This window comes from Orbicella faveolata, unplaced genomic scaffold, assembly GCF_042242905.1.
Source record: "Orbicella faveolata isolate gen_17 unplaced genomic scaffold, um_ofav_v1 contig_3, whole genome shotgun sequence".
Lineage (NCBI taxonomy): Eukaryota > Metazoa > Cnidaria > Anthozoa > Scleractinia > Merulinidae > Orbicella > Orbicella faveolata.
The window spans coordinates 14,655,689-14,672,765 of NW_028301558.1; the positions used below are offsets into that span (position 1 = coordinate 14,655,689).

Sequence of the window (17,077 nt, forward strand, 5' to 3'; positions counted from 1 at the left end):
TTTCGTAGTTTCTTTACCATAAATAGCTCTATTAAAACATCTGAAACCCATTTAGCAAAAGTATCATCTAAGCGAAGCGAGAATCTTGTTAAAAATTGATACAAACTGGTAAATCGATGTAAATTTTGCTTCGCGGCTCCTTGCCGGTTTTGTAATACTTTACAAACACCCCCTATTCATCTGCATCTGTTAGCCAATCACATTCAAGATTTCCAAATATGGCCGTCACGGGTATAAAACCATGCTTCAACCGCATTTCGTCCTCTTTTTTTCTCCACATCGGTAGAAATTTGCAACTTCTTTGAGTGGTAGTGATATCCTCGGCCAAATCAAGTTCAACATGCAGAACGGTGGAAAGCTCCCATACAAAGTCGGTAAGTTTGAAAGAAATCGAATGTACCACACGTGTACAATCCACATTCCTTCGAATGTTTGATCTCGATTGGTCAAGGCGTCAAGCTTACAAATTGTGAAATACTTACCGTCATTACCCCTTTTTTAAACGGGCACAGTCTGTATTGTACAACTTGACACTCAAAAGAATATCTTTTTATAACTCTCAGTATATTTATTTGTACGAGTCGAAAGAAAACCACGTTTACAGATGGCTTACCTGTGTCGCTTGCGTAGAGCCACGCTGTCAATTCAAGTGATCATGAGAAACCTTTCACATAAGCGTATTTAATAGGTTGTGCTCCTCGTGTTTTTTGTGATTAGTAGATGAGATCCTAGTGATGTTTTCGATCGTAAATCACAGAAATCGTAGTATTTTGGAGGCGTTTTTGAAGTTCGATTTGTGCTGCTGTCCAGCGAGGGCAAGTTTAGTGGCTTACGCAACATTTGCAAGAGGCGGCACCAACAGATCCCTCGCCGATTCGGAACGCGTTTTGCAGGAAATGTAGATTATTGATTATCGTTTTCAACGAGGAACAAGTTAAATCGTATCTATACAAACTTGAGTGCCGTGATTTGGAGTTACGTCATTGAATGGTGTACCCTGTTTGTATGATAATTTGTGAGCTTTATTTATACGACATCAATGCTTTGGCTGTTTAGACCCGGTGCTGTTGTGTCAGAACATACTGAAAGCAAAAGGCCATATTTTGAGAGTAGAACAGAAGCCATTACAGTTTTATTGGTAGTTAGCCGAGAGAGATCTCAAATATAAAACATAAACAAATCATTCAAGTTGTTTGTTTCATCACCTAATTAATTTTGTCCTCATCAGCTGTATAATTTCCATATTCTGGGGACCATGCTTAATAATATTATTGCCCTTCCCCCACTCTCATAGATAAAGTTTCTGTAGGCTCTCTTGGTACCATTAAATGTTTTGAATATTGCTACTGGTCTTTTGGAAAAAAGTGGCATTCTTTTTTTGGTAAAGGTAAAGAATAATATTGTTTTTTTTCCTGTGGGGAAAGGGAGGGAGTGAGGAGATGAGAGGGGCATCATGTTGACACTTCGATTTTCTTCTGTTTAGAGTCTAAATGTTGACTATGGTGGTGAAATTGGTTTTGAAAATAAAATGTGATGACATCTTACCTAGTCCACACTGTTATATTGTTATTCCAGAAAATATACATACCTTGTATGCCATAGAAGATTTTTGGTTTGAGCCCCTCCTAATTTCCACAAGTTTGGAATTTCCAATACCTCCCATGGGGTCAGGCTGGGTATGGATTATTTAATGGAACTGCACGTAGTAATTTGTCTTAATTCTTATCAGCTGACATCAGCCTTGCTGACTGGGGTCGTAAAGAAATTATCCTCGCTGAGAATGAAATGCCTGGTTTGATGGAAATGAGGAAGCGGTATGGCCCCAAGAAGCCCCTGAAGGGAGCCAAAATCGCAGGTTGTCTGCACATGACAATCCAGACAGCTGTTCTTATTGAAACTTTGACTGAATTGGGTGCTGAGGTTAGTTTCAAGTTTGATCTCAGTGTGTGATTTTGTTGGGGGTTCATTCAAAAGAGAGCACTTATTAGATAGGGAACACTAAAATCAATCCATAACTGCATTTTTATACAGTAATTTTGCCAGCATTATGAGAGTAAGAACTATTTTTTTCTTTTCTTTTACAGGTTCAGTGGTCGTCATGCAACATCTTCTCTACCCAAGACCATGCTGCTGCTGCTATTGCTAAGACTGATGTTCCAGTGTATGCCTGGAAAGGACTGACTGATGAGGAGTACGTCTGGTGCATAGAACAGACATTGGTCTTTGCTGATGGAGAGCCTCTCAACATGATCCTTGATGATGGTGGTGATCTGACCAACCTTGTTCATGAAAAATACCCACAATACTTGAAAGGTTGGCAATTAAGTTTTACGTTTGAAACCTCTAGAGTCAGCAGTATTGAATACAGGTCTTCAGATCTAAACTGGATCTCCAAACAAAATTTTTGAGGAACCAGTAATTTTACATCCACATTGTGGTTGCTGTTGGGGTTTTTAAGGAACAAGGGGTGGAAATTCATCTGAACAAGAAAAATAGTGTTCATATGTGAGCTCATAATAGATCTGTAAATATTCATCCTTTTCAAGAAAATTATAACAAATTTGAAGGTTCCCCTCGAAGCTGTTTACTTGACTTTATGATCAATAGAATTTAATAAAACATTTACATGTTATAATAATATGAAATGGAATCCCATGTTTTCGACTCTCCAAGGGAATTGAAAAATTGGTTTGAAAAATCAGCTAGTTTGCAAAACTGGGGGTAAGATTACAGTGTTTGACTGAGGGGAGGGATCAGAAACAACTTTTGGTTGATTTGACGGGAGGTTGGAATATTTGAGTGATTAAGAAATCTGGACTTCACTTAACGTTTACATGTACATCTATCTTGTTTCAGGTATCAAAGGTCTTTCTGAAGAGACCACAACTGGAGTTCATAACTTGTACAAAATGATGGAGAAAGGTCAACTGAAGGTTCCTGCCATCAACATCAATGACTCTGTCACCAAGACCAAATTTGACAACCTCTATGGAATTCGTGAATCTCTTGTTGATGGTCTCAAGAGAGCAACAGACATCATGCTTGCTGGCAAAGTTTGTGTTGTTGCTGGATATGGTGATGTTGGCAAGGGATCAGTGCAGTCCTTGAGGGGCTTTGGTGCTCGTGTTCTGGTCACCGAAATTGATCCAATCAATGCTCTGCAAGCTGCCATGGAAGGTAAAGCTAATAATATTGTGATTTTGGTTGCAGTAGGTTAAGATCAGTTAAGTAACATTACCAACTCTCCCAGATTTATCCAGTACTCTCCCTGACACAGGTCAAATCTCCATGTCTCCAGTATGGCTCACCAAATATCCAGGATATGAAGTGAGCCACCTAAAGCACACTTTTTACACTTATTTTTAAGACGGATTTTTGGTGTTGACACGTTTTTGCGGCCGGATTGGTGGAACTATACTTTGTGTCCTTTTTTGTGCACTTTTTACAAACTGCTTGTAAGAAAAACTGATTTTGAAGTCAACACCTGAGCAGTCACAGGACGTTGTGATAGACAGTTAATTACTTTTTTTGACAACAAGGCTTAACTAAAGGAGGTGGGGTGGCCTCATGGTTAGTGCATTCAGGTTGGAGCCCCGGCCAGGGACATGCTGTTGTGTTCTTGGGTAACTTTCTACTCTCACAGTGCCTCTCTCCACCCAGGTATAGAAATGGGTATCAGCAAATTTGATACTGGGGGGTAACCCTGTGATGTACTAGCATCCCATCTAGGGGGCAGTAGAAATGCTCCTAATTGCTTCATGCTACAGAAACCAGAGATAAGTGCTGGCCTGATGGGCCACTTGGCTTGTACGCTGACTTGACCTATGCGACTGAAAGCTGAATTGATTCATTTGCGTGTTCTTTGTTTGACAGGGTATGAAGTTGTCACCATGGAAGAAGCTGCCTCCAAGGGACAGATCTTTGTCACATCAACAGGATGCAGTGGAATCATCACCTCGGAACACTTCATGAAGATGAAGGATGATTCCATCATCTGCAATGTTGGCCATTTTGATTGTGAAATTGACGTTGCATGGCTCAATGACACTTGCAAAAAAGACTCCATAAAACCACAGGTGAATGCAACTTAAATAGGAGAATTGTGGTAAATGAAAATAAGTTGCGAGGAAAGTTGACCTCTTAAATTAAAGTAAGTGCACTCTTTAAATGGACAAAAGTGTACTAAAGAAAATTTGCTTCCCTGTCTTGTTAGGTTGACCGCTATACCCTCCCCAATGGCCGTCATGTCATTCTGCTTGCTGAAGGTCGCCTGGTTAATCTTGGCTGTGCTATGGGACATCCATCATTTGTCATGAGCAATTCTTTCACCAACCAGGTCTTGGCTCAAATTGAACTTTGGACAAAGACGAAGGATTACCCCCTTGGTGTATACATGCTTCCCAAAAAGGTAAGCGAGAAAGGAAATCTTGTGCTCCAGATATTTTGACTTCAATTGGTGGCCGTAAAATTAAATTAACCAAAGAAATATCAATTAGTTGAAACCCAGGAACTTTTTGGCATCATCCAGTAAACAGGTCTTTTCAGGTATGGCTATTGTTCATTTCATCAATAAAACAATAGTCTTTCTCAAAAACTGTCTTTCTTTTGAATGCTGACTTGCTAGGATTTAGCAGGACCAAACACTTGAGAGTTGCCCGATTAAAAATATCAACAGAATTAATCATTGGAAGAATTTTTTCTTGCCTTTTTTTTTAGGGGGGCGGGGGGGAGAAGTGTTCAAATAAGTAACATAAGAACACAGCAGTATTGTTGTTTTAATAACTTGTATATTTAATTTTACAAAATTCGTTTGTTTTTTCAGCTTGACGAGGAAGTTGCCAGGCTTCATTTGGACCATCTTGGAGTTAAGATTACCACACTAACAGACAAGCAGGCAGGATATCTGGGAATCCCCACAGAAGGACCTTACAAACCAGCTCACTACCGCTACTAAATACTCGGCTAAGGACAAAATCGGTATAATACATGCAGGGAACCTTAAAACTTATCGGACTCCAACAAATTACCTATACGTGTACTACTAGCATACGTGTGGAGAGGAACGTTTATGTCAAGCACTTAGTAAAGTGGTGCTATTTATTATTGTTTTTGCTAAATAAACATATAAGTTCAAATGTAGTCAAGAAAATTGTTCTTTGACTGTTTAAAGAGCTGACTGGAAACCCTTCTGTATATATTTACAATTAGGGTGGGAAAGAGACCCTCACCAAGATCTTTTCTCGCAAATTGTAACAGCAACTCTAAACATTTTAACTACCACACTCCAGCTTGGATGCCACTTGATCTAATGATCCATGCAGAATATGCGACAGTTATTCTAGGAGCGTGTATTCAGGGTTGTCGGTAGAATTTGTCACAGGCGGCTAATAACGCATAACAGGTGGCGTGAAGCGAGATCTGGAGGTCCAAGCCAACCTAGGGATGGGGGAGGAGGGGTCCAGGCCGACATGAAATTATTGGTTGCCAAAGATGAGATTTCATGCATTTTGGGGAGCATTGAAAGTGTTGTCATAAGCATAAAATCAGACGTAGTACGTGTCTTCTGAATCAATATAATATATATAAAGTTGCACGCGAAAGAAAATGTTAGTATCCAAATGACCAACATTTAAACGAAGTATTAACATATACCACAACACCTTGTTTGCGGATTGAAACCAGTGGTGGATCCAGACCTTGAGCTAAGGTAGGGGGGTGGTTTGCTTGCCCAAAATAATGGGTTCCGGGTCCCCGGGCCCTTCCCCTAGATCCGCTACTGGGAACAGACGGATACATCCGTCTTTCAAGTCGGAGGAATTCGGCAGCTTCTACTGAGAACCCTGCGCATTAGATACAATACGCACCTCGGCTATTATCATCTCATATCCAATAAGGGTAGGTGGAATAATTGTTTTACTAAAAACGCCCCAAAATATAGAAAACTGAAGCAAAATAAAAACGCCTTAAAAACGTACGCGTACTCTCACCATGTTTGTAGATTATGGACTAATGGCTCTTTAATTCTAACTATCAAATATTTTCGCTCGTGCGCGATTGGTCTAAACACGTCACGTGACCGAACATTCCCCAGCTAAACCTGGGGAATAGCTGAGAATAATCCCCAATTTTCAGAACCGCGCGTGCTGCGAAAAATATTGAAGGATAACGAACACAATAGCCTTCATTTGACTTTGAAAATATGCTCGGATATTTGGCCTTGGACATTAACTGTTCGCTTCTCGGAACAGATTATGTCCGCGGACAAATATACAAGCATAATTTCGCGCCAAAAGTGGGCTATTCAGTGTTTGTCTTCTGAGGCAATTTTTGCGGATATTTTATCCTAATGGTTTGGTATATACTAAAACAATTATTCCCCTCAGTGTCGGTGGCTAGTAGTTGATATTTACCTCGCCGCGAACTATGAACTACTAGCCACCTACATAGAGGGGAATAATTGTTAAATATTCAGAAGTGCGCGTGTTGCGAAAAAATATTTGAAATGAACAATACTAAACACAACAGCCTCAATTTGGCGCAAAAATATGCTCTGTGGTTGTGCTTGGATATTATCTGTACCGAGAAGAGAACAGTTTTCCATGAGCGTAGCTTGAGGCAAACTGTGAGCTTTGAGGAACAGATAATGTCGAAAGACAAGTCTCCGTAAATATTTTTGCGCCAAATGGAGGCTGTTGTTTACATACACGGTAATTCCATGCTGAGTAAGCCAATGAAAACTCTTGAATTGCATTATCCAATGATCCATTTTTAAATAAAAAGATAAATACTATAAGATAAATTTAAACTGTGTATAGAAGTTGTTCTAGCTCCCTCTAGCTGCTAAGCATTCATCTTGCCCTGATTTCACTTGTCCTTGTGGACCTTGTCGTCATGCGCACTCTTGTATAAGAACTCCGTGAAATCATAAGCCCAGCGACTGTGAAGCAGTTCATATCACCAAACTTTCCGCTTGAGCTAACCTCGCGTGCCTCGTCCAGGCATTCAGTTGGGGTGCAGTGTGAAAAAAAAACGTAGGAGCGAAAAAAAGGAGACGGAGTCGTGGTACAGGGAGCGGGCGCCGTCCCACTTGTTTGGGTAGGGTATCGCGGGCAAGGGCGGCGGAGCCGCAAATTGAGAGTCGGTGAAGCCGTAGAGAAGAATCGGACGATTGCGGCTGCGCCGGACTGCGCCGCCCTTGCCATACCGCAATATCCTACCCAAAGAAGTGAGCCTGCTCGCAGGCTCGCGCCGTCCCTCGTAAGGGAAAACCCTGGGAACGAGGTTGCCTGTCTTTTGTAACCTCGCCTCCTCGGTATTGCAACGCCTGCAACATACTTGCAACTAGCTGCGTCAATTAGCTGAGATGTCGGCCAGCTGAGTCGAACAGCTGAGTCAATTACCCTAGTATTCAGTGAGAAGGAGCTTGTGAGAGGGAATTTTTGGAACTTAGCTCGAGTGGCAGGTTTCTGTATGGTGAAGCGAAACATAGAGACTGTTTTGCTTGTGTTCGTTTTCGTAGGAAGTTCGTCGGAAATGGAGAAAGATGTACGATACGATACAGTGATATTGTAAGGATACGTCCACACCTAGCTTGCATTCTATGATACGGTCGTCCTCGATTGAGGATTGATTTGAAGTGAACTTGTTACAAAAAGATGCTTTTTGTTTGAATAATGAGGTCGTCAGGCACTTTGAGTTTCTTCAACAAAGGAGTTCTGAAAAGAGTGGCAGTTTTTGCTGTATGCTTGTTCGTATTTTGTGAATATCTGATATATTACGTCGTGATTTTACAATGTTCTTGGCCTGAAATGAACAACGAAGACAACCACAGACGATCTGAGCCTTTAAAGGCAATGTTTCTGACGGATACACACTTGTTAGGGTCAAAAGATGGCCACTGGTTCGACAAACTGAGAAGGGAATGGCAGATGGAAAGGGCTTTTCAAACGGCTGTCGCTCATTTCAACCCTGACGTTGTGTTTTTACTTGGAGATCTGTTCGATGAAGGCATGAAATGCAGTGATGAGGTAAGGCGTGCATAATTTAAGCTACAAAGGTAGAAATATGGGGAGTTTTATCAAGGAGCTATGTCACTATAGGGGAATCTTTGCTGAAGTCATGGGATTGATTACATACATGTATTAAGCTCGTATATTTTGCGTCATAATTAGCATTTGTTGACCTTCGGCAGAGAATTAAGCATCATGGAAGGAAAGGAGGTTTTGACTAATAATGGTCAAATATCGAAGTATGGTAGTAAAACAGAACCTAACTTGAACGCATACAGCTGCACATGTAGAACAGGCAGAGGGAGGCGGTGTGGTTGAGTGGTTTGGGTGCCAGACTTAAAGTTTGGAGGTCACGGGTTCAAGTCCTGCTCTGTCCACTGAGCTGGAGTTTCTTGGTAGACCCTAGTTCAACACCTTGGTCATCCTTGTACATAGGCATATGAGCTGGGAGGTGGGGGGGGGGGGGGGGGGGGGCGAGGGGGGCTGCAGCCCCCCAGCTACGGAAAATTATGTAATTTTTTGGGCAAAATGGTCATGATTCAGGCAATGACACTTGAAAGAAAACATTACAAAATAATACTGTTGATGGGATTTCCAAAACTCGCAAAAAAGTTTCAGTCTACTTTTTATGAAGCTCTGTGTGATTAGACGCTCGATCAACCGGGTGTCTGTAGGCTGTTAAGTGGCTTCTTCAGTGAGTTGGCACCTGAAGGAGTACCATGTGTGTGTAGTATGATCGTGCCGTATAAAGTGTACCAGTTGTTGGTGCACCAAAAACGCCACGTAATCAGTCGCCGCAGCGTTTTCAGCCTTTCCTTTTAGATTGTAAGGCTTGTAAGCTACTTTCTCTGACATTTGCCTTGCAAAACAGGACTTACTGAAATGTTATTAGGACCTGGAGTTTTCTGTTAGCTACGAGTTGGCTAAATGTGTATCATGGAAATCCACAATAAGGATATTATTTCTTTTCGCAATTTTCTATCAACAAAACAAGGACACAAATCAAAGCAAATGAAGACCAAGACTTTTTTTCTTGTGGTGGCTCTGAAAGGGCTGTTTGGAATGTCTTAACAATGGGGTGTTTTAATTTCTTTCTTGAATTTTTCTTGGAGGTGTTCCTCTAGTACGTAGGTGTTGTTAACCATCTTATTTACGTGGCTTCTGAATTCATAGAAGGCTTGCAGTGTACGCTGCAAGTCTGCTGTGGCCAAGGCTATCTCGTACGACTTCTAGCAATGCCTTGTGTTGTTCTTTGAACGTCTCAAGCATGTCGAGACATTCGTCTCGAATATATGATTGCTTCTGTAACACGTTCAAATGATCCATCTTCAAAGACAAATGTCACTGTTGCTGATCAGCCGATCGCTGAACAAATGCCATGAAAAGAAACACTTTTTCTTTGAATAAATTTTAGATTTTACTCGATTGAGACTGTTGATAGAGGTAATTGAGTATGCAAGCTTTCAATAGAACTATCTTTGTGTATGTTTTTGTTTTTCACACAATTTGAGTGCATTTGCATCCCGATTTCAACAATTGGGCAGTCAGGAATTGAGTAATTTTTCGGGCAAGAAAGTCACCACCCCACAAGTTAGAGGGTGCCTGTATGCCTACATCCTTTTTCAGGCTTCTTCTTTCCAATTGCTTAAATTGAAAAATTTACTGCGATGATCATTCTTCACTTTCATCTATGACCGCACTTCAAATATGAATTATTTCATATATACTTCACATCATTTCACTCCTCATGGGAAGATATGAACTCAATTAATTGACCTCACTCTCAATGTGTGGCTTCATAGCTCAGTTGGTAGAGCATCGCACTGGTATCGCGGAGGTCACAGGTTCGAATCCCATTGAAGCCCTGATTTTTTCAGGCTTCTTCTTTCCAATTGCTTAAATTGGAAAATTTACTGCGATGATCATTCTTCACTTTCATCTATGACCACAGTTCAAATATGAATTATTTCATGTATACTTCACATCATTTCACTCCTCACAGGAAGATATGAACTCAATTAATTGACCTCACTCCCAATGTGTGGCTTCATAGCTCAGTTGGTAGAGCATCGCACCAGTATCGTGGAGGTCACAGGTTTGAATCCCGCTGAAGCCCTGGTTTTTTCAGGCTTCTTCTTTCCAATTGCTTAAATTGGAAAATTTACTGCGATGATCATTCTTCACTTTCAGCTATGACCGCAGTTCAAATATGAATTATTTCATATATAGTTCACATCAACCAACTGGTCTGCCTCTAGCCTGATCCTCAGATGGTCCAGGTTGCTTGCAGCCAGCAACCTGGATCATCTGAGAATTAGGCTAGCCTGCCTCCTGCCATTTGGGATTTTTAAGCCTATTATGTTGTTTGACACGTAATACGATGCACGTAAAGTGGAATCTTGATTTTTCAAACCTCCAAGGGAAACGAAAATTGGTTCAAAAAATCAGAGATTTTGAGAAATTAGGGGTAAAATTACAGCGTTTGGTTCGAGTTATCGGGAGATTCGAGAAATCGGGATTCCACACAGTTTGATCACCCACAGTTACTTGAATCAACAGTATATCGATCCTCTGCCCCCTGTCCAGTTATGCCATTTAGAGAAAGGAAGAATTTTATGCAGTTTAGTTAAGTGGGCAAACACACATATCATTTCAAGTGAAAGGTGAAGTTTAATTCTTTGTTCTTTTGGTACATGACGAGTTCTTGTTGGTGATCTGCAAGTTTATTAGCTCGTTTGTTGAGACAGAGTGTTCAGTATAGCCTCACCGTCACTGTGGAATACTCTTCCAAAAAACATTACCGTAATTATTGTAAGCCTATTTGTCAATTTTTAGATAAGTATTTATTATTTAGTAATAAGTATTTAGTGTAGGCAAATAGACTTCAATGTAGGTGAATCAACTCAGATCGTGTAGGCGAAACGACTTCAATGTAGGCAAATCGATTTGTAGGCAAAACGACTTTTAGGTGAAACAACCAGTTACTAATAGGCCAGGTTCAACTGTAGTCATTCACATAATGTCCTGTACACAGTTTTAAGGCAAATGACATTAGCAACCAACAAAGTACAGCCCAGTGTCTTTGTCAATAGAGTATATATTGTGTTTACAAGGTGTAAAACTTGTATTCATGACAATCTTGACTGCCTTGGTTGATTTTGAAGTTAACTGAGACAAAGTCTTCTTTTAACATAGGAATGGGATAACTATATCCAGCGTTTTCATAAGATGTTTCGTCATTCTAAGGATACGGAATTCTATGTTGTGGTTGGAAATCATGACATTGGATTTCACCCTGAGTAAGTATGTAAGATTAGTTATTTTCTGAGGCCCTTGACACCTAAGAAAGCATAGGCCACACAACACTGGGTATTTGCTAGGTGATTGTGACATGTTGGCATTACCCTGTCATTTATATCCTGTTGTGAACCGTTCTTTTCTTTGTCCTCTTCAACATTCTGCTTGGCCATACAGATATATCTTGTAAGCTCCACCTGGTTATTAATCATCTTTTTTGCCCTGTGGGTGTCTTTACTTGATCCCTCCAACAGGTGCAAAGGATCTTAAATTAAAAGGCAGTGATTTATGAAGATTTGAAGTATTTGTATCACATAAGTTCATCTTGACAGAGGAACTATCATGATGATAGTTTGTCAGGACAAATGATCTGTAGGTTTGCCCATATTTTTACACAAATGATTTATCAGGGAAACTTAACTGTTCTTTGCCCAAGTTCATCTCAGGCGGATGAGTGGCAGGATTTTGTGGTTCTCGTCAAGTAAAACCATTGCCTCACACTACCAACACTGCTAAAGCCCAGCATCCTTTAATTTGGTGAGATGTATGGGCACACAGAAGTTGTGCTTTAACAAGAGTCTGTTAGTTTAGGTTCATGTATGTTGATTTTATTGTTAGTGTTATGTTTTTTTTTTTTTTCAGAGCCTCTAGTGACAAGCATCTTTTTAAAAGGTTCTCATCTGTGTTTGATTCTCCCTCAGTTAAACTACTCAGCTTAAGGGGAAATCTGTGAGTTTTTGCTATAAAGTTATATTTTATTTTGTAGTAGGCAATAAAGTGTGACTACATTTAGCTCAGTTGGCACACAATCATACAATATTACAGACTGTTTACAAGAACTATAAACATCAAATGCTCCTGCCCCGGAAGGAACACTGTATGTTGACACCTTATGACAGTTGTTTAGGACTCTAGAGGCCCTGTAACAAGACTAGTAATATGATTCAGTTCAAGAGCCAGCTATCAAGTGAAAGTACACAATGCATCTGTAAGCATGACAAAGCATGAAGTCCAAAGCAAATGTTAAAGACAATTCCATATTTTCAGACCTGCTAAGTTTCCTGAAAACATCCTCATGATGCTTATTAATTATGATCTTGTTGATTTACTTTAGGTTTGTTCTAGTAAACTCCATAGCCCTGCAGGGTGATGAGTGTTCAATGTGCTCAGAGGCCATGACTCAATTGATGGCTGTGGCTGAAAAATTAAACTGTCACCGAGAGAGAACTAAGAAAGACATCTATGAAGACCTGGCAAAGAAACAGAAGCCATTTTGTGAGCTGCCTAAAGATTCTCCAGCACCTGTTCTGATACAGGTAAGCAGTTTTCTGAGTGGCATGTGTAGCAATCAATAACTGATTTCTCCCCATGTTTTTGAAGAATAATATTAAGGAAGCATTAATTAAATGATTGAATATTAAGGAAATGGTCACCAAAGAGAAGCTGGCTTGATGAATAAGGAGTTATTTTACAATAACTGCAGAAGTTCTTGTACACTTATTGGCCAATTTTCATTGTCAATAAGCGGACAGACTCATGAATTTATAATTTATGTGATAATGCATTGCAAAAAACAAATTGACGTCAGTTTTTTATGCATCTTGTCCTGTGGATCCACGGCTACTTTGACAATGTTATGACAAACTCAGACAGATGCATGCATGAAAAACTGATGTCGATTTGTTAACTGGAAGATGTATGAAGGTGTTGAGGAGCTGAGAACCGTGTCCACCATTTGCTGTTGTATGATTGTGGGACACTGGTATTCTTGTTGTGGTGCTAATTGGATGAGGGTGCTAAATTGAATCACTATGGTACGACTAACACTGCCATGCCTTATAATAATTGCCAAAAAGTACTAATTAAAAAAACTGAAACAAAACTGTCAGTGACTTGGTTTTTGATGATAGATAGCGACTGGTTTTTGCTAAATCCTAATTAAAAACAGTGGGACTGCTCACTCATGATTTTGTTGAGGTTGACAACACTTACATATCATAGATAATAAGATTTCATATCTCTCCACAGCATTTTCCTCTGTACCGTCAAACAGAAGCAATCTGTACAGGAGTTGATGCTCCACCTCCCGAGGAAAAGCAATCCACGAATAGAGAAAAATGGGAAGTAGTATCCAAAGAAATGTCCAACAAACTTCTTTCACTGATTAGGCCCCGACTGGTGTTGAGTGGCCACACCCATCATGGCTGCTATCTGGTGCACAAGGATGGCACCCCAGAAATGACAATTCCATCATTCAGTTGGAGAAACAGGAATAATCCAAGCTTTGTGCTGGTATGTGGATCAAGTAACATTTGTGAAGTTGTATTTAAAACTGTGCAAGATTTGTAGGGTTTATACAGTTGGACCCCACTAATTGGAACTCAGTTGTTTGAATTCCCCGTTATTTTGAAGTCAAAACCATTTCGCTTGGATTTTCCCTTCAGCTGAATTTACTATCAACTATTTCGAACTCCCCCTATTTCAAACTATTTTTCATTTCCCCAGAGTTCGAAATAGCAAGATTCAGCTGTAGTAACGTATTTCCACTGGGGCCCTCACTCCCAGATGGTCCAAACCCTGCGCAAGCTAAGCATAGGTTAAGGGCAGACGTGAGAAAGAAGTGGGATTGAAGAAAAAAATCAAGTTATCACTGCAGGGAAGGGGAAACTCTGTCAAACTTTAGTCTTTTGTCTGTTTTAAAATCACAACAAATAAAATAGAAACCCAGCCTTTTCACACCAACACTTACTGGAATTAGAATAACTTTGAATTCTAGCTAGTAAGGGTTGTTTATATGAAATTTCCATAGTGAGAGTATTGAATGTGTTGTCTAGAGTTTGAAACTGGCCATTCATCTGCTGTAAATTTAATGAAAAACAATCTTTCCAACTTAAAAGAGCCTCTCTTCCCAGGGGAGCCCTAAGAAAGCAGGATTATAACACAATCTATATATCTTTACCCCTCCCATGGAAGGTTTTTTGGTTTCTTCCCTGCCCCCCTGATTACTTACCACTATGGAGATTCCAGATTAGCTATAAAAACCTTAGCTTTTGAAAGCCCCCTCAACCTCGCAATTTTCAATGATCTTCCCGGCCGTCACTGTGTATGGATATTTTTTGGAACTTCCAATTCAGTTTTAATAGTTTAAGCTTTTTGTAACTGTTTCTGTTGCTATTGCTGTTGTTTTGTGCTGAAACAGAAGCAATGCTAAGTAATAATCTACTAACAAGTTCATTCTTGCCTCCATTTCCCTTTGCAGAGCATCATAACTCCAGACAAGTTTGCCTTGTCAAAGTGTTTCATTCCACGGGAGAGCACTGTTATTGCTATGTACATTATAGCTGGAGTTCTGTTCATTTTGATGATTTTGAGACTTACATATCTATGTCTAAGATCTCATAGAAAATACAGACTTTTTATATACAATTCTTGCATAAGATAACGTTAGTTTTTGTTTACAATAAATTATAGGTGTTTTTAAGGAACTTTATGACTGAATGTTAAATTTTTCACCTGAATTTTAAATTTTTCACTTAGATGAATGAAATTACTCATCATTCCGTAACTCTCAAATATTTGCAATGTGTCTGCTGTGTTTTTATCTTATTTTGTGCACCAATTCTGCCTATTTCAATTCTTCTGCATCAATTTTTTTTTGTCTGCTCAGACAAGCAATGTGAACACAGTCAGTCAGTCAGTCAGTCAGTCAGTCAGTCAGGAAGTCTCAAAGCTATAAATGAATATTGATTTTTTTGGGGCGTGGTCGAAAAAGGTTATTCCAGAAACATCGAGACTTGTTTCATAAGTTTATTTAAGCTTATAAAAATGAATTTTTATAGTTATTTGAAGAACTTTTTGTTAATTTATAGTTTTTTAAAAAAATCGTCTGCAAACAAGCTTTGCAGTTTTGCAAAACCAAAAATTTTACTGCAAGCAAAGTTGTATATACCTGTAAAATTCATGATTTCAATTAAAATAATACATTGAATGGAACAAAATTTATGAGGAGTAGTTACCAAGAATTAAGATAGCTTAGGAGGGGACTGGGGCAAATTTGGGGAAGAGGAAGGGAGCTAGGAGCAAGAGATTGTGGGTTGAGTTTGTCGAGGTTCACGGAAGTCTTGTAAACTTTTTTTTCTGTTTTTACTAGAAGGAATGCTTTGTAAACACACAACTTGCTGTTTACAGAGCATTCCTTCTGGTAAATTTACTTCTGATAAGGGACTGGTCAAAACGTACAGGGAGGGGGTGGGGGGAATTGGGCCAGAGCATTTGAAAATATGGTGGTTAGAAAACACATGACCCAGCCCTTCCATTTGGCACAAAACTGAGTGACCCACCCCTTAATGAAGGTTGAAAATCCCATGACCCACCCTCAACAAAACATGACATTTTTGGTTGCATAATCTGACAAAATCCCATTTTGCGTATGAAATTGTAGTATTGTTTACGTTTTAGATTTATTTCTTAATAATAATACAAAATCATGTAAAAAAAAATGTTGTTTTACTTTACTCTTGCATCTTTGAGTCATGCCTGTAAACTCCAAGAAAACTGGACCTTAAACCTTTCACATTAGGCTTCCAACCTCGCAACGCTTGGAACAGTGATCCATCTAGAAAAAGGCTGTAGTGAGTCCTGGGAGTCACATTGCCAATCAACTACAAGTCCCAGATCCATGAATATGTGTCCCGTACCCTTTGGGACAAATAGCATGTAGACACAAGTAGGCCATTTGGTGTTCTTGAAGACCAGCGTGTCGAGAGAGCACAGTATTTTGAAAATTTCTACTATGAGACTTCTTGCTCAATCCGATAGAGTTTTTAGCTTTCGTACAGATTTTACAATACATGAAATTGTCATCTCTATTATACACCAGCCAAGTATATTTTTTCAATCGCGGCTTCGAATGTTTTCGTCCTTTGGAACTGGAAGGAGTTACCTCTGTTGTCGATTATGTCAAATGTGCGAACGCTGCTGTTAAAAATCAGGATGACCCACCCCCATGGATAGCTGAAAATTGAACGACCCACCCCTTACCGAGGGCTCAAAAACTGATGACCCATCCCCTCTGGTCCGGCCCACCCACCCCCACCCCCCCCCCCCAAAAAAAACCCTTTTTCACCAGTCCCTAATCACGAATTTATACTTCCATCTTTCTCTTTGAGATCTTTTTTTGAGGAATCTATTTTATCAGAACTGTTCACAACTAGTCACAGAGCAGTCCTTCAGCAAATTTATTTATGCCAATCAGGGATTTATCTTTGCTTATTCCTCTTTCGGATAGTTTTTGGATCTGTTTCACAGGTCTAGACCTTCAGCAAAATTCACTCCTGATAATCAGGAATTTATTCTTCCTTCTTTCTCTTTTAGATCTTTTTTCTGGATCTTTTCCAATAAGAACTGCTCACAGCTGTTGACAGAGTATTCCCTCTGGAAACTTTACTCCTAATTCATACTTCCTTCTTCCTGTTGTGGGTAATTGACAATGTTTTGCTTTCGATGGGGATCAGGAGTCGGCGATTTAGTTCCTTCCGATTCGTGCTGAAGGGAAGTTTAAATTAATCGAGTTGTAACGTAATTCACTTCCCTGTGCTTTTTTCGTGAGAATGAGGTAATTATTCCCTATTTCGATCCTAACCAACGATCAGGCGTTCTTTTTTTCACAGCAAGGGGAAGGAGAAAAAAAGAACGTCTGATACAATTGCTTCACGAGTCGTCTGCCCGTAGTCCAGAATCTGGACTTTTTTCTGATTGGTCACAAAACAGAA

General features: G+C 39.8%; 2 protein-coding genes across 2 annotated transcripts; both read left to right on the forward strand.

Annotated features, from left to right (window-relative positions):
- Positions 1-215: 215 nt before the first annotated feature.
- On the forward strand, positions 216-5,149 carry LOC110048111 (adenosylhomocysteinase B-like). Its single transcript, XM_020753898.2, has 7 exons — positions 216-374; positions 1,730-1,920; positions 2,085-2,313; positions 2,857-3,177; positions 3,874-4,076; positions 4,214-4,408; positions 4,823-5,149. The coding sequence occupies exons 1-7, from the start codon at positions 341-343 to the stop codon at positions 4,952-4,954; spliced, it is 1,305 nt and encodes a 434-aa protein (XP_020609557.2). The 5' UTR covers positions 216-340; the 3' UTR covers positions 4,955-5,149.
- Positions 5,150-7,314: 2,165 nt separating this feature from the next.
- Positions 7,315-15,304, forward strand: LOC110048112 (metallophosphoesterase 1-like). The gene is made up of 6 exons (XM_089297455.1): positions 7,315-8,027; positions 11,205-11,308; positions 11,949-12,035; positions 12,421-12,622; positions 13,335-13,598; positions 14,566-15,304. The coding sequence occupies exons 1-6, from the start codon at positions 7,674-7,676 to the stop codon at positions 14,746-14,748; spliced, it is 1,194 nt and encodes a 397-aa protein (XP_089153581.1). The 5' UTR covers positions 7,315-7,673; the 3' UTR covers positions 14,749-15,304.
- Positions 15,305-17,077: the final 1,773 nt, after the last annotated feature.